General features: G+C 38.6%; 1 protein-coding gene across 2 annotated transcripts in view; it reads right to left on the bottom strand.

Moving 5' to 3' along the window:
• Window positions 1-18880, bottom strand: part of GCC185 (GRIP and coiled-coil domain containing 185 kDa) — a 145199-nt gene that overhangs the window by 4312 nt on the left and 122007 nt on the right. For both annotated transcript variants that reach the window (XM_070082846.1, XM_070082847.1), the window contains exons 20-21: window positions 15111-15293; window positions 2705-2813 (exon numbers count right to left, since the gene is read on the bottom strand). In XM_070082846.1, coding sequence (XP_069938947.1) covers window positions 2705-2813; window positions 15111-15293 — 292 coding nt within the window. The remainder of the gene's footprint in view (window positions 1-2704; window positions 2814-15110; window positions 15294-18880) is intronic.

Here is an 18880-nt window from a genome sequence, read left to right as displayed (position 1 = left end):
TACCATATGCTCTTTTTTCCTATTAAAAACAACAATGTTTTTTTTTTCTCAAAAAAGTTGGGGCAGTACGGTAGTGAATGTATATATACGTTTGGACCGTTTACGGGTTAAAAAAATTTATTTCCTCAACAGAACATTCCCTTGTATATATCATCCTGTGCTCTAATAACCAGTTTTATATTATAGGCCCATATCTCAATGATAGGCATTTGTTTATCTTACCTTAATCCACAAAGATTTGAAAACCTACACCTGTACTAGTTCTTACTTTTTTAAAACAGTTAAAGTACAGTGAAACCTCATTTTTTGTATTCCCCAGTTTTCGTAGGATCCGGTTTTTGATAACTTTTTTTTTATCGAAATTTTGTCCCAGTTTTCGTACATCTGCTCGCTTTTTGTAGAGTTGAAAATGGTCCGTACCAAACGCGTCCGCATGACTTGGCCACTCAAGTGCCCATACAAAGCATCCCATGCGTTTGTGATTCAGATTGCCTTTGTTTCTTGTTGATTGTGCATCACCCCGCACACTCATCCGAATCATTTCGTAATTATCCATTGTTTCTTGTGCTTGTTTACTGAGTGCGACTGCTAAATAAGCCACCATGGGGCCAAAGAAAGTTCCGAGTGCCAGCCCTTTGATAAAGAAGGCGAGAAACACGATAGAATTCAAGAAAGAACTCGTAGAAAAGTAAGAAAGTGGCGTACACATGGCCGATCTCGCCAGGATGTACGGGTAGTCTGCATCAAGGATCAGTTCCATACTGGCGAAGAAAAAAGAAATCAAGGAAGCTGATGTTGTGAAAGGGGTAAATGTGCTAATGAAACAGATCACAAACAATCGAAGATGTTGAGAAGTTGTTGTTGGTGTGGATGTACACAGTGTGGTAAGGCATGGCGAAGCTGCAAGTTCGGACAAACGTGGGGCCGAAGAATTCATTCGTGAATTCAAGGAGTAGTCAGAGGTTGAAAGAGTCCTCCCCCAACAAGTCTTCAATTGTGACGAAACAGGCCTCTTTTGGAAGAAAATGCCAAAGAGGACCTACATCACGCAGGAGGAAAAGGCACTGCCAGGACACAAGCCTATGACGAATAGGCTAACTCTTCTGTTCTCTGGTAATGCTAGTGAGGATTTCAAAGTAAAGCCTTTACTGGTGTATCACTCTGAAAATCCCCGAGTGTTCAAGAAAAACGTCATCAAGAGTAAATTGTGTGATGTGGAAGGCTAACAATAAGCATGGGTCACGAAGCAAATTTTCATTGAGTGGGTCAATTAAGTGTTTGGCCCGAGTGTGAAGAAATACCTCCTGGAAAAACAATTGCCACTCAAGAGCCTCCTATTAATGGACAATGCTCCTGCTCATCCTCCAGACTTGTAAGACCTGTTGTTGGAGGAGTTTAGTTTCATCACAGTGAAGTTCTTGCCCCCTAATACCACTCCTCTCATCCAGCTCATGGACCAGCAGGTCATTTCAAATTTCAAAAAACTCTACACCAAAGCATTGTGTTTTGAAGTGACCTTGGACACTGAACTGACCCTAAGAGAATTCTGGAGGAATCACTTCAATATCGTCAATTGCATGTTTGTCAGGAGTGACTTTCAGGATGATGAACTCTGCTTGGAGAAAATTGTGGCCAGAATGTGTCCAGGAGAAGGATTTTGAAGGGTTTGAGGCTGACCCTGACGACCCTATGCCTATTGCGGAATCTTTTGTGTGTCTGGGGAAGTCCATGGGGTTGGATGTGAGTGGCAAGAATGTGGAAGAGTTGGTGGATGACCACAGGGAAGAGTTAACCACTGAAGAGCTGCAACACCTTCAAGTGGAACAGCAACAGACCGCAACTCAGGAAACTGCTTCAGAGGAGGAGGAAGAGAGAGGGAAGAATGTACCTTCTTCAGTGATTAAGGACGTGTGTGCAAAGTGGAGTGAGTTGCAAAGTTTTGTGGAGAAATATCACCCTAACAAAGCTGTTGCAAGCCATGTCTGCAACATGTTCAATGACAATGCTATGTCCCATTTTAGGCAAATCTTAAAGAGATGCCAGAAACAGACCTCTCTGGACAGAATTTTTGTGTGACAGGGGTACAGTGACTCTTAAGCTGGTCCTAGTGCCGGTAAAAGACAAAGAGGGAAGTAACCCCAGATAGGGCCTTGATACCTGAAGTCCTTATGGAAGGGGATTTCCCTTCTAAACAATAACCTCTTATCCTCCCTCTCCCCTTTTTGCCGTCTTCCATATGCCAACAAGTCTTCAATAAAGGTAAAAGTGATGTTAAAAGTTCATCTATCCATTTCATTAGTCATTTATATTTATTTCTCATTGTTTTCTGTATTGAAAACTACAGTTATTCTCTATAAAATGTATTTTTTGTTAATATTTTTGGGTGTCTGGAATGGATTAATTGGATTTACATTATTTCTTATGGGAAATATTGCTTCAGTTTTCGCATGATTCAGGTTTCGTCAGACTTTTTAGAAAGGATTAATCAGGAAAACCGAGGTTCCACTGTATCTGTCTTTCAAAAGATTTACAATTACCTGTTTGAACTTCTAATCTTATGTTCATTGTAATTTTTTCTTAAATTATGTAAAATAATAGTGCTAGTTTTCATAAATAATAAAGCAGTTGGGTTTACTAATTAATGAGAAATAGAGGGGCTTGAAGCCAACTTTATCAAATAAAACACAAACTGCCATCAGCTCACCAAAAGCCAAGAGCTCAAGCTGTGATGTTTCTGAAGGAGAGAGTTGTAGAACAGTCTTCAAAACTGGCACCAAATGCTTCCTTTCTTCACCATTCTTCAGCAATAAAAACTAAAATTTAAATAAGAATGTTAAAAGCAGTGTAACTTGATAAATAAAATAACTAGCTGTTAGGAACATGTAGAATATGACAAAATACTTTTCATTAAATAAACATTGTTTGTTACAAAAATTTCAGAGAAATTACTAAAATCACTAAAGATATTGGAGTGCAGATTTGCATCTGTGTAAATGATCTGAGGGTAAATGGAGAGACCCTCCATGTGATCTGGAAGTATGTGGATGTGTTTATATTCTTGAATAATGTAGAAATAGATGTGGGCCTGCTAATAAGATATTAACACTGCATAATATGAATGTTTTCACCAGTGGCACAGTAAAATTGTGCATCTTTCTGGTTACTTTGATAAGACAATGCCAGGCATTTTTACTCAAGATCAAAGATATAAAAAGAAAATTACTATTTTCACCACTGTTTACACAAGTTAAATTATCTGGCAAAAGTGCTGCTGCAGAATACTTTTAATGAATGAACTTCTTCAGTCAAATACAGTGGAACCTCAAATATCAAACTTTCTTCGTTCCAGACGGCTGTTCGAGTGCCGTTACCGAACGAATTTATTCCCATCAGGAATAATGTAAATGAGATTAGTTCATTTCAGACCCTCAAAAATACACTTATAAAAGCACTTAGATAATTGGTTGAGTTGGGAGCAGTTTGATATTTGAGGTTCCACTGTAACATGATTTAACTCAAGCAAATATATAATGGTGATATAGATAGGATTATTTTGGAGAGGTACTGAATGATGTACTCATCTACAGCCATGAGAAACCCATGGCTGTGGTAAAAAAAAAATAAAAGGAAACTTAACTGAACTGACTTGTCCTAACAGCAAACATGCACATTTATGAATATTGAAGTTTTCACAAACATGGTCACTCATGTACAAGTCAAATTAAAAAGCCTGCTTTATACCAAATTATTATATTTAATCCTTTCACTGTCGAGATTCCTGCTCACAAACTAGCTCTCAGTGTCGAAAAATTTTCAAAAGAAAAAAAAAAAAATCTCATGAAATGATAGAGAATCTTTTCCCAATATAATGACACCAAAAGCACAAACTTTGATACAAAACTTATGAAATTACACTCTTGTGAAGTTAGCAGTCTCAGTGATATTTGCACATTGGCGATTTTGCCCACTTTGAATCCTATTTTCGACCAATTCCATTGCTCCAGTTGATCAAACTCATAGCTATTATGCTAGAACTCCATTTGTTCTATCAACTGAGTACAAGAAACTGCTCATTTACTGATTTCAACTACCCAATAAAGTGATCAGAAATTGGTTATTTGGCCAATTTCACACACTTTTCAAGGCCAATTTCAAAATAGGGGCCAGGATAAACAATGCAGACATTCCAAGCACTAAAATAACATTTTTCTCTGTTCATTAGTTATGTCTCGAGGCCCCTCTTATATTAAGCTTGCTCTCCATTTTGAATTTCTATTCACACAAAAAATAGAAGATTTACTGTTATTGAGACTACTGCGTTATTGTAAAAAATGGTATAAATAATATCAGCACATTTGTGAAAGAATATCAGACTCACCAGTTGATGTGTATTGAATGGATGGCATGATTTGTTTACTCTTGAACATCGGTAAAAATCAAACATTTCCACTGCTTTGGGCTCAATTTCAAGATACTTTTAGTCTATAAAACCATTGAAAATCATCTCAATTTCTGTAATATATCTTCCATTCTATCAAATGAGGCCAAGAAAATGAGAATACGACCATAAATACCATATGAAAATACACCGCAAAGTCAGTGTTTTAAACCAAAAACGTGGTAGGAGTTTTTTTTTTCTCATTATGCACTGCATGCTGCAGGATTTTTTTTTATACTGCGCACACTGACCACTAAGACCCATTCTCTCATATGTAGGTCTACCAGCTTTCTCCCTCTATATTTGAAGCTGCTAGAATTTTGGCTTAGTACTACGGCACCAACACTGGCTTGTACACCGTAGTACTACGGCACCAACAGTGAAAGGGTTAATGGTTTAATAAACACTCTGTGCATGATACCAAGGTGCACTGTAGTAAAAGTCAGGATCCCTAAAGTTTACACATTTGCTATCACTTTATAAATATTCAGCTACCCTCCTGCTGAAAAAAACAGTTTCATCCATCTCATGAATCAAGATTTTTAAAATAAAATATAAGAGACCATCAAATAAAAAAAGATGAGTATGAAAACATTTCAGAAAGAGCTTGCCACTAAAAAGGCACTATATCACACTGCAAAAATCAGAATGTTGTTAATACTCCTACTGTGGAAGATGTTTGGGACAAAGTATGTTAATGGAGGATGAATGAATGTCCTGATTTTGTAGTGTTCAGATGTAAATAAGAGAAGGCAGAAATGGTTAAATTAATGAGGAATGTAAAATGATTTATGATGCTACTAAACAACAAAATTGAGGAATGTGCCAAGCTGAACGATGTTCCTGCTTATCAAACAAATACTGATGTATATAATATGTACAATAGTCATTAACCCATACACTGGGGAAAGTGGTAACATGAATTTGGAGTGATGTGAAATAAGTTAATGAAAACACTTATTACACTGGCAAAAGTGTACAATACATAAAATTTAGATGAAACCTTTTATACAGTACCTGTATTACTTAGCAGCAAATTTTGCAGATCTAACAGGTAGAATCTGTTAGAATTAAAAACAGCACTAATTTAGTTGTCAAAAACCCTATGGTTGTTCAATCTTTAGTAGATGCTGATGAGTCAGAATTGGAAGATTTAGCTAGCAATGTATCAAGTGTTGAGCTTCATAACTGTACTGGATCCAGTGCATGAAGAATCCATATTCATTCTAGGACATGCCGCTTCTTCAAATCCAAATAATAATTATGTCACACTACACATACATGTACACATTTATGTATACACACTCATCCAAGTTTTCTTTGATTTTATCTTAATAGTTCTTGTTCTTATTGCTTTTCCTTTTATATCCAAGGGGAAGTGGAATAAGAATCTTTCCTCCGTAAGCCATGCGTGTTGTAAAAGCCAATTAAAATGCCGGGAACAATGGGCTAGTAACCCCTTTTCCTGTACAGCCTATTAAAAAGAAAAAGAAGAAAACCGTCAAAGTGGGATGTTTGAATGTGCGTGGATGTTGTGCGAATGATAAGAAAGAGATGATTGTGGATGCTATGACTGAGAAGAAGCTGGATGTCCTGGCTTTAAGTGAAAAAAAGCTGAAAGGGATGAGGGAGTTTCAGTGGGGAGAAGTAAATGGAATTAGGTCAGAAGTTTCAAATAGAGTTAGAGCTAAAGAAGGAGTAGCAATAATGTTGAAGGATAAGTTATGGTAGGGAAAATAAATGTATAAATTCAAGGATTATGTGGAGTAAAATAAGGGTTGGATGTGAAAAGTGGGTTGTAGTAAGCATTTATGCACCTGGAGAAGAGAGAAGTGTTGAGTGAGTGCATGGGGAGTTTTGAACCAAGTGTGAGAGTACTTGTGGTTGGGGATCTCAATGCTAAAGTGGGTAAAAATGTTGTGGAGAGGGTAGTAGATAAATTTGGGGTGCCAGGGGTAAATGAAAATGAGGAGCTTTGAATTGAGCTAGCTATGTGTAGAAAAAGGCTGCAAGTACTATATGGAATAGATAATAAGTTACTAAAAGCTGTAAAGAGTTTTTATGAGGATAGTGAGGCTCAGGTTAGGGTGTGCAGAAGAGAGGGAGATTACTTCCCAGTAAGAGTAGGTTTTAGACAGGGATGTTTAATGTCACCATGGTTGTTTAATATATTTATAGATGGGGTTGTAAAAGAAGTAAATGCTAGGATGTTGGGGAGAGGGGTGGGGTTAAATTATGGGGAATCAAATACAAAATGGGAGTTGACAAAGTTAGTGTTTGCTGATGACAGTGTGCTTATGGGAGAGACTAAAGAAAAGTTGCAAAGGTTAGTGGACAAGTTTGGGAGGGTGTGTAAAGGTAGAAAACTGAAAGTGAACATAGATAAGAGTAAGGTGATGAGAGTATCAAATGATTTAGATAAAGAAAAATTGGATGTCACTTTGGAGAGAGGGAGTATGGAAGAAGTGAATGTTTTCAGATATTTGGGAGTTGACGTGTCGGCGGATGGGTTTATGAAGGATGAGGTTAACCATAGAACTGATGAAGGAAAAAAGGTGAGTCGTGCATTGAGGCATATGTGGAGACATATGGAGGCAAAGAAGGTAATGTATGAAAGCATACTGGTACCAACTCTCTTCTATGGGTGTGAAGCTTGGGTTGTAAATGCTGCAGCGAGGAGGCGGTTGGAGACAGTGGCGATGTCCTGTCTAAGGGCAATGTGAGGTGTAAATATTATGCAGAAAATTCGGAGTGTGGAAATTAGGAGAAGGTGTGGAGTTAATAAAAGTATGAGTCAGAGGGTTGAAGAGGGGTTGTTGAGGTGGTTTGGTTATTTAGAGAGAATGGATCAAAGTAGAATGACATGGAGAGTGTGTAAATCTGTAGGGGAGGGAAGGTGGGTAGTGGTCGTCCTCGAAAAGGTTGGAAGGAGGGAGTAAAGGAGGTTTTGTGGGCAAGGGGCTTGGACTTCCAGCAGGCGTGCGTGAGCGTGTTAGATAGGAGTGAATGGAGACGAATGGTTTTTGGCACCTGACAAGCCGTTGGAGTGTGAGCAGGGTAATATTTAGTGAAGGGATTCGGGGAAACCGGTTATTTTCATATAGCCGGACCTGAGTACTGGAAATGGGAAGTACAATGCCTGCACTTTAAAGGAAGGGTTTGGGATATTGGCAGTTTGGAGGGATATGTTTATATCTTTATTTATTATATTTTTATATTATCACACTGGCCGATTCCCACCAAGGCAGGGTGGCCTGAAAAAGAAAAACTTTCACCATCATTCACTCCATCACTGTCTTGCCAGAAGGGTGCTTTACACTACAGTTTTTAAACTGCAACATTAACACCCCTCCTTCAGAGTGCAGGCACTGTACTTCCCATCTCCAGGACTCAAGTCCGGCCTGCCGGTTTCCCTGAACCCCTTCATAAATGTTACTTTGCTCACACTCCAACAGCACGTCAAGTATTAAAAACCATTCGTCTCCATTCACCCCTATCAAACACGCTCACGCACGCCTGCTGGAAGTCCAAGCCCCTCGCACACAAAACCTCCTTTACCCCCTCCCTCCAACCTTTCCTAGGCATACCCCTACCCTGCCTTTCTTCCACTACAGACTGATACACTCTTGAAGTCATTCTGTTTCGCTCCATTCTCTCTACATGTCCGAACCACCTCAACAACCCTTCCTCAGCCCTCTGGACAACAGTTTTGGTAATCCCGCACCTCCTCCTAACTTCCAAACTACGAATTCTCTGCATTATATTCACACCACACATTGCCCTCAGACATGACATCTCCACTGCCTCCAGCCTTCTCCTCACTGCAGCATTCATCACCCATGCTTCACACCCATATAAGAGTGTTGGTAAAACTATACTCTCATACATTTCCCTCTTTGCCTCCAAGGACAAAGTTCTTTGTCTCCACAGACTCCTAAGTGCACCACTCACCCTTTTCCCCTCATCAATTCTATGATTCACCTCATCTTTCATAGACCCATCCGCTGACACGTCCACTCCCAAATATCTGAATACATTCACCTCCTCCATACTCTCTCCCTCCAATCTGATATCCGATCTTTCATCACCTAATATTTTTGTTATCCTCATAACCTTACTCTTTCCTGTATTCACTTTTAATTTTCTTCTTTTGCACACCCTACCAAATTCATCCACCAATCTCTGCAACTTCTCTTCAGAATCTTCCAAGAGCACAGTGTCATCAGCAAAGAGCAACTGTGACAACTCCCACTTTATGTGTGATTCTTTATCTTTTAACTCCACACCTCTTGTCAAGACCCTCGCATTTACTTCTCTTACAACCCCATCTATAAATATATTAAACAACCACGGTGACATCACACATCCTTGTCTAAGGCCTACTTTTACTGGGAAATAATTTCCCTCTTTCCTATGTACTCTAACTTGAGCCTCACTATCCTCGTAAAAACTCTTCACTGCTTTCAGTAACCTTCCTCCTACACCATACACCTGCAACATCTGCCACATTGCCCCCCTATCCACCCTGTCATACGCCTTTTCCAAATCTATAAATGCCACAAAGACCTCTTTAGCCTTATCTACTGTTCACTTATATGTTTCACTGTAAACACCTGGTCCACACACCCCCTACCTTTCCTAAAGCCTCCTTATTCATCTGCTATCCTATTCTCCGTCTTACTTTTAATTCTTTCAATAATAACTCTACCATACACTTTACCAGGTATACTCAACAGACTTATCCCCCTATAATTTTTGCACTCTCTTTTGTCCCCTTTGCCTTTATACAAAGGAACTATGCATGCTCTCTGCCAATCCCTAGGTACCTTACCCTCTTCCATACATTTATTAAATAATTGCACCAACCACTCCAAAACTATATCCCCACCTGCTTTTAACATTTCTATCTTTATCCCATCAATCCCAGCTGCCTTACCCCCTTTCATTTTACCTACTGCCTCATTTTACCTATCTTTATATATGCTTCTAAACTGTTGTATCAGGGTGCCTCTGCAAAAACAGTGATAATGCATGAGTGAGGTGAAAGTGTTGAATGATGATGAAAGTAGTATTTTATTTTTGGGGATTTTCTTTCTTTTTGGGTCACCCTGCCTCAGTGGGAGATGGCCGACTTGTTGGAAAAAAAAAATGTACATGTTTTGTAGACTGTCAAAGAAATAAATGTGTAATTATAATATCACTGATCATTACATTCATTTAACAATACAGTACAATACTATGGAATCAGACACATTACAGCCAGGAGCTGTACCAAGTTACCAAATATTTAGTGCTAAAAACAATTTTCAACATATACTGTACACAAAGGACACTAATAATTATCCCCTTCTAAATTTCTTTACATTTACATAATTTATTTTTCATTACACCAGCTACCTTCCACAAAGTTAGGGTGACCCAAAAAAGTTAACACATTCATCATTATGTATTCAATAGCAAGACAGCTACTGAATTAATGATGGTGAATGTGTTTCCCCATTCTGGGTACCTTTACCTCAGTAGGAGACACTAATGCATTAAAAAATGCAAATGGGAAGAAATTTAGAAGATAACTACAACATCCTGCTACTTAAAGCAGAGCATTACAGGATCAATGACCATTCTTTCACATGCTCTCCTACTTTAATGACAAACACTAACACATGACCATGAATGACACTACCTCATCTACTCAACCAATCAGTACTGGAGTACCTATGGACAATGACCTTGGTCCTCTACTGTTTCTTAACTACATCAATGACTTTCCTAAGGTCTCTCAGAAGCTTAAACTTAAATTCTGCTAGTTTGTTAACAATCAGTTTGTGAAACTACCTACTTGGAAGACAATCAACAAACTCCCATTCATTAATAACAAAAGAAATTATGCACAGTGTTTGGGAATAAAGCTTAAGCTATACAACTGAAAATAAGGGTATTTACTCTAAATAATACACACATTAAAAAACAAGATTAAGGAAAATGTTTTAGATATACACCTTGACAGTAATTTAAAATTCAGCACACACATACAGCATATATCTCAGGCCTCCTCAACAGTATCTTTTCCAAAAGTCATAAGTATGTGCCTCAAACTTCATTATTCATTCTATACTATGTACTCTCAAATCTATCCTTACCTCACTTATGGTATTTGTGCTTAGGGATCTACAATAAAAAGCTGCTATTAGAATGATAAAACTATCAGGTTTCAGACAATCCATACCTCTACTTTTCACATATAAATTTACACAGCATATGGAACAGCCACACTAACTAATGTGCATACCGTATTTCGCGGCTTATAAGGCTTGTTTTAGTTTCAGTGGCTCGGCATCGGACGTATCTCCACACCCCAAACTTATAGTTCCTATCACTGACCTTCAGTTTTATATTACGCAGGATGGTTCTTGGAGACATTTTATGGAAAAAATAATGCGTCTAATAAGCCATGAAATACAGTACTATACATACAGGACAATTCAACATGTGTGTGAATATTGTAGAGAATTCAGCGTCAGGAGATTAGGAGGTGTGGGTTTATCAAATATATTATTCAGAAGAAACTGGAGAGGTTAAGGTGGTTTAGATATTATAGTGTACTGAGAAAAATAGGATGAATTGGAGGGCATATAAATCTGAGATGGAAGGAAGGAGAAGCAGGAGTCAGTCTAGGAAAGGCTGGAGGGAAGGGCTAAAGTAGGTTTTGAATGCTAAGGAGTTCGAACATTCAACAGGCTTGGGTGAGCATGTTAAATAGAAGTGAGTGAAGGCATGCTGTTGGAGCATGAGCAAGGTAACATTTATGAAGGGATTCAGGGAAACCAGTGAACCCCCCCCAAAAAAAAAGAAACTTTTATCATCATTCACGCTATTGCTGTCTTTGCAGAGGCGCACAAATACTATAGTTTAGATGTCACGCTAAACAGTAAATATCCCAAACCCCTCCTTTAAAGTGCAGGCATTGTACTTCCCACCTTCAAGACCAGTTTCCCTGAATCCCTTCACAAAATATTACCTTGCTCACACTCCAACAGTTCGGCAAGTCCCAAAGACTATTTGTCTCCATTCACTCCTCTCTAACATGCTCACACATGCCCTGTATGTCCAAGCCCCTTACACACAAAATCTCTTTTACTCCTTTCCTTCATCCTTTCCTAGGATGACTCCTACCCCTCCTTCTCTCCATTACAGATTTATACACCCTCCAAGTCATCCTATTTTGCTCCATCTCTAAATGACCAAACCACCTTAACAACCCCTCCTCAGCCTTCTGAATAATACTTTTAGTAACATCACACTTCCTCCTAATTTCTGCACTATGAAATTTCTGCAAATAGTTAGGCCATACACTGCCCTTAGACACGACATCTCCACTGCCTCCAGCCTCCTTCTCACTGCAACATTCACAACCCATGCTTCACACCCATATAAGAGTGTTGGTACCACTATACTCTCATACATTTTCTTCTTTGCCTCCATTGATAACATTTCTTGTCTCCACAGATACCTCAAAGATCTGCAATTTCACCTGCTTTGAATGGAAATGTTAATGTACAGCAGTATTCCAGCCTAGAGTGAACAAATAATTTGAAAAGGATCATCATTGGCTTGGCATCTCTTGTTTTGAATGTTCTCATTATCCATCCTATCATTTTCTTTGCACTTGTGATCGTGGCACTGTTGTGATCCTTGAAATTGAGATTCTCAGACATTACCACTCCCAGGTCCCTTACATTATTTTTCTGCTCTACTGTATGGCCAGAGTTTGTAGTATACCTTGTTCTAGTTATTATCTCCTCCAGTTTTCCATAATGGAGTAGTTGGAATTTGTCCTCATTGAACATCATATTGTTTTCTGTTGCCCACTGGAGAACGTGGTTTATATCTTCTTGGAGGTTAACCATGTTCTCAATAGATGACAGTCTCATGCAGATCCTAGTATCGTCTGCAAAGGATGACACGGTGCTGTGGATTACATTTCTATGTCTGATATGAGCATGAGGAACAGGATGGGGGCAAGTACTGTGCTTTGTGGAACAGAGTTTTTCACTATGGCAGCTTCCGATTTAACTCTGTTGACCACTACTCTGTGTGTTCGATTGGTTATGAAGTTGAAGATCCATCTCCCCACTTTGCCAGTTATTCTTTCAGCATGTATTTTGTGCGCTATTACGTCATGATCGCACTTGTTAAATGCTTTTGCAAAGTCTGTGTATATTACGTCTGCATTTTGTTTTTCTTCCGGTGCATCCAAGACCATCTCATAGTGATCCAGTAGTTGCAATAGGCAGGAGTGACCTGCCCTAAACCCATGCTGCCCTGGATTGTGTAGTTTTTGGGAATCCAGGTGGTTTGCAACCATGCTTCTTAGCACTCTTTCAAAGATTTTTATAATGTGGGACGTTAGAACTACTGGTGTATAGTTCTTAGCTAATGCTTTGCTGCCACTTCTATGGAGTGGGGCTATATCCGTTGTTATAAGTGACTGTGGAATTTCACCCATGTCTAAGCTCCTTCTCCACAGTATACTTAGGGCATGTGAAAGGGGTTTCTTGCAGTTCTTAATGAACACAGAGTTCCACGAGTCTGGGCCTGGGGCTGAGTGCATGGGCATGTTGTCAGTGGCTTTTTCAAAGTCTATCGGAGTTAGGGTAATGTCGGAAATCTGACATACATTGATGGAGTTTTGAGGCTCATTCATGAAGAAATCATCATCAGCTGCTCTAGATCCCATTTCAGAGCACTGCCTCTAGATTTGTCAGAGTCCTCTTCAGCGAAAAAGTCTGCTAGTTTAACAGCAACAAAACTGTTGCAATGTTAACTGTTTTTCTTCAGGTTCTTCTTCTTCATCTTTTTCTTCTCTTATCTGGCTCCCTTGTATCTGTGCACTGAGCTCTGGCAACATTTCCTCTGGACTCGTGTCTTCATCATCATCATCATCTTCTAAGAGCTCATTCACATCATCTTCTTCCTTCATATTTTCAAAACCATCACCTAGTAATCTTCTTGCCAGCTGAACAATTTCCTGAACCTGACTCTCAAGGAAGGGAAAAACCAGTGAAAGAATTAACCCTTTGACTGTCGCGGCCGTATATATACGTCTTACGAGGTACCGTGTTTGACGTATATATACTCATAAATTCTAGCGGCTTCAAATCAAGCAGGAGAAAGCTGGTAGGCCCACATGTGAGAGAATGGGTCTGTGTGGTCAGTGTGCACCATATAAAAAAAAATCCTGGAGCACGCAGTGCATAATGAGAAAAAAAAATCTCCGACCATTTTTTTAATTAAAATGCCGACTTTGTGGTCTATTTTCGTATAGTATTTATGGTTGTATTCTCGTTTTCTTGGCCTCATTTGATAGAATGGAAAACATATTATAGAAGCAGAGGTGATTTTGATTGATTTTACTATAAAAAGAACCTGGAAATGGAGCTCAAAGTAGGGGAAATGTTTGATTTTTGCCAATGTTCAAAAGTAAACAAATGATGTCATTGTCCAATAAATGTCCAACTAGCTATTCTAATATGCAGTCATGAATGGGTTGATGTTATTTATACAATTATTACAGTATTGCAGTAGTCTGCATAATAGTAAGTCTTCTATTTTTTGTTTGAATAAAAATTCAAAATAGAAAGCAAGAGTAATATCAGAGGGGCCTGGAGACATGGCTGATGAACAAAGAAAATGTTATTTTAGAGCCAGGAATGTCTGCACTGTTCATTCTGGACCTTATTTTGAAATTGTCATATTTTTTAATTTTCGTGAAATTGGCCAAATTGCAAATTTCTGACGACATTATTGGGTAGTTGAAATTGGTAAATGGGCAGTTTCTTGTACTCAATCAATAGAAAAAATGGAGTTCTAAAGAAATAGCTATGAGTTTGGTCAACTGGAATAATGGAATTAGCCGAAAATAGGGCTCAAAGTGGGCGAAATCGCCGATTTGTAAATATCGTCGAGGTCGCTAACTTCGCGAGAGCATAATTCCGTCAGTTTTCCATCAAATTTCGTTTTTTTTTGGTGTGATTACAATCGGGAAAAGATTCTCTATCATTTCATAAGAAAAAATATTTTTTTTTTTTTTAAATTTTGCGACGCCAGGAGACACCTCAGGATTGGGGGTTGCGACAGTCAAAGGGTTAACTACAGAAGGTCATAGCTTTTCCCAGCCTGCATTTAATGTTGATTGGGGCACTTCATTCCATGCACCTCTAGCATAGCTGATGGCATCTGCAATGTTAAATTTATTCAAGAAGCTCGGTACTGCCAGTTTGAAGTCAGAGTCCATCCAAAATTTTTTCCCCTCCCACAAATCGAACGGTGTTAAGTTACTTTTATGAAGTGTTGTATAAAATTATGCCTCAATTTTTCAAAAGTGTAATAACTAAAACGTGCCAAATAAATCTGTGTAATACAAGGGTCTACTGTACATTATTTAGGTATACATACTGGTTAGAAAGCCCACCATAAGTCTGTGTTGTTGGTAAACGATTATGTCGCTAAGGGAGGAGAGGCTTTATTTGATAGTATTGGAAAGCTCCTGTTTCTGATGTGTCTGATTCCATAATTCTGTACTGTATTAAGTAAACCTAATGATTCACAATACTTTAATTACACATTTATTTCTTTGATGATTTCAAACCTAATAAAACACTTAGTTACTAACCTTTAGTATCACATTTTTCATGTACTCGGTGTTTTCCATGTGCTTTTCACGAACTTCATTTCTCACAGACCTTCGTATTTCTTCTTTTAGAGCATCCGAGAGTTGTGTTAATTTGGCATTTTCTGCTTCTGACTCGTGCAAAAGTGTTGTAAGTTGCTGGATTCGCATTTCACCAGCACTTAACTGAAACAAATTAAAAAATGTGTTTTGGCAAGCTAGACAGAGGTAGAGATCAAGATCACAGGTATGACAGAAACAAACTGAAGATATACATAGAAGAGAAGTGTGTATTAATCCATTCCTGTTTTAAAGCATCAGTTTGTGAGGTTTCGATCAACATCAGTTATGAAACATTTCCTGTTTTTCTCCACATGGTGTTTTCTTTATCTGAAGTTAGGCTAAATTAATTTTAAGTTAGATTGGGTTGGGTTAGCAGTAGTTCACATAAACTAATCAAAAATGTATATTAATCACAAATAAAATATTAAAGAAACAGGCCATGATTCATCTGACAATGGAATGACAGACAAAAAAATAGGAAATGCTCAAATTTGAATGTTTACCTCTCCTGGTGAGAAATTAGGCTGTATGTGTATCTGCAGAAAATGTGCCCAGCTAAAATGAGTATCAACATCACAGCTGAAGTAAAGACAAGACATATACTGCTGGTGAAGCTTTTATTATAACAACATTTTGATCTGGTGAGAGATGACAAAGCTCCAACAGTGAGCAAAATATTTCAATGAAAGCTTGTTATGCAATGTGTGTGCCTCTTCCTCACTACTGGTGGCAGTACATTATTTGGATCCTCACAGTCAAAATGTGAACAAAAATTTTATAGGCCCAATATTTAAAATGGGTACACCAGTAAATGAAAGTACTGACAATACTTTGCAAACAAATTAAAAAATATAATGATGATATAAGTGTAATGTAATGAAAGGATGGAGGGAAAGGGGTAAAAAGAGATTTTATGTGCAAGGGGCTTGGACATACAGCAGGCATGTGTGAGGCTGTTAGAAAGTAGTGAGTGAAGATGAATGGTTTTGGGGACTGGATGAGTTGTTGGAATGTGAGTAGGGTAATATTTTGTGAAGGGATTCAGGGAAACTGGTTAGCCAGATTTGAGTCCTGGAGGTGGGAACTACAATACCTGCACTTTAAAGGAGGGGTTTGGGATATTTGCTGTTAGGAGTGACATCTGCCCTGTCATATCTGCACACTTCTGCAAAAACAGTGATTATGTGTGAATGATGGTGAAAGTGTGTTTCTTTTTTGGGTCACCCTGCCTTGGTGGGAGACGGCCAGCGTTGTAGAAAAAAAAAAAGTGTAATGAACACTTGTTGACAAGAAAACAGCAGTGGCAATGAAACTATGTTTTGACTCCCAACTGGAGTCCTCATCAGATGAAAGCACAACAGAGGAAGGAGGGCAATACATGTATGAGCCAGGGGTTTGGACATCCAGCAGGCATGTGTGAGCATGTTAGACAGGAGCATGTAAAGGCAAGTGGTTTTTATAACTTGACGTGAAGTTGGAATGTGAGAAAGGTAACATTTATGAAGGGATATAGGGAAACTGATTAGCCAAACTTGAGTACTGGAGGTGGAAAGCATTCCATGATTGTCTTGCCTCTGGCAAGATAATCATGGAGTGATGGTGAAAGTGTTTCTTCTTCTTTTTTTTTTTGGGTCACCCGCCTCAGTGGGAGATGGCCAGTGAGTTGACAGTGGAACCTCTACTTACGAATTCATCCACGTGCAAGTTTTTCCAGGTACAAGCAGTTGCTCGGTTGATTTTTTGCTTCCAGATGCAAGTGAAATTTCCAGATATGAGCGGGCCTCAAGGGAGGTTCTTGGATGCTGGTGAGGGGCTCTTGCTCTTGGTCTAGGGAATTGGATCTCAGTTGTTTGTTGGACTATCTTATTGAAACTTTGGCAATGTATGATGGAAAGATGCTTCTTAACGTACACCAAAAATAAAAGAAATCGTACCACAAATAACGAAGTTCACCTCTCAGTCATTGGCCTCCCCTTAGCGGTATATTTTTGTATGGTTTTTATGGTTGTATTCTCGTTTTTTTGGTCTTTTTCGGGCCACCCTGCCTTGGTGGGAATCGGCCAATGTGTTAATAAAAAAATAATGATAGAATGGATGATATACTACAGAAATAGGTATGATTTTTATTAGTTTCTTGACGAAAAGTACCTTGAAACTGAGTTCAAAGTAGCAGAAATGTTCAATCCTTTGGCGATGTTCAAGAGTAAACAAATTATGTCACCATCCAATACTTGCCCAATTGTCACTGCCCCTCAACCTTCACATATTAGAAAGCTCTTCAACACGCTAGCAAAAGTAGGAGCAGACATCATGAGGTAGCAGTGGCAGACATCATGAAGCAGCAGTGGCAGACAACATGAGGTAGCAGTGGCAGACAACACGAAACAGCAGTGGCAGGCCTTGTTGCACCCTATACTATAAGTGAGTTTCCGAACGCCACCATGAGATGGCAGTATCAACACAATGCTCAGTCCACTCCACTCGCGGTGGAGAGAATTCTCGTGTTTTCCTTACATTTCGTGCAGTTATTTTGCAAAATTTCTTGTTTCTAACCATGGGTCCTAAGAAAGCAAGTGCAAAGGACAGTGCTGAGAAGAAAAAGAGGATGATTTCCATGAAATTAAAACAGGAAATCATGGACAAACAAACTAGGTGGAGGGTTAAGGACTTGGTAAGGCAGTACCAGCATACCACTACTACGATTTATTTATTTATTTAATGTCTTTGCAAACAGTACATTGAGATTGTGTATATACAATAGTAGGTTGCAATGCAAAGAGAGCCTCTATTATGCCTTGGCATTATGGACCAACTTAACATTATTGGCTTACATTCTACTTAATACTAAGGAGTATATCATAGTTGTGCAGTAGGATAGTAATTATTTCATAGTTGTACAGTAGAATATTAATTATAAATGAATCAAAATTTGTATAATACAAAGATATATTTATATTCTCAAATGCTTTTGTGAAAACAATGATTCAATTATATTCCTGTCAACAATGGATAAAAGGTTCAATGTGATTGTTTCAGTTATGATGTGGGAGTACATAGGTGAGAAAGTGTGTACTGAGTATTTAGCATTTAGTCTAGGGTGATTAGGTGGCTTTTGAGATGAGTCTTAAATTGATTTTCAGCTGGGTTACTTTAATATATTCTGGTAATGAATGGACACGAGGTATATCAAAAAGAGATCTGTGTCTTGTGTTGTGGTCATGTGTCCTGTTTAGGTTGGTGAGGAAAAGTTTGAGTGGGGGGTTTATATTTATGTGTATTGTTCTGTGTATGTAGTAGGCACATGAATAAGTATGGATGTTCTTAATGGTAAGCAGATTCAGACTTTTGAAAATTGGTGGAGTATGCTGGCGGGAGTGGGAATTTGTTATCATTCTTACTGCTGCCTTTTGCTGGGTTATTAGGGGTTTTAGGTGATTTGATGTTGATCCCCATGCACAAATTCCATATGTAAGATAAGGGTATATGAGTGAATGGTACAGTGCCAGGAGAGCTGATTGTGGAACGTAGTACCTTATCTTTGATAGAATGCCTACAGTCTTGGAGATTTTCCTGGTGATTTGTTGTATATGTATATGTGTCAAGGTGGATACCTAGGAATTTTCCCTCTGTGAGTCTTGTGACTGGTGATCCATTTAGCGTAATGTTAATTGGATCATTTGCAGCTTTGTTTCCAAACTGAATGAAATAGG

This window comes from Cherax quadricarinatus, chromosome 8, assembly GCF_038502225.1.
Source record: "Cherax quadricarinatus isolate ZL_2023a chromosome 8, ASM3850222v1, whole genome shotgun sequence".
In the NCBI taxonomy this organism is placed as follows: domain Eukaryota; kingdom Metazoa; phylum Arthropoda; class Malacostraca; order Decapoda; family Parastacidae; genus Cherax; species Cherax quadricarinatus.
The sequence above is the reverse complement of the archived record's forward strand: the minus strand, read 5'-3'. Positions and strand labels throughout refer to the sequence as shown.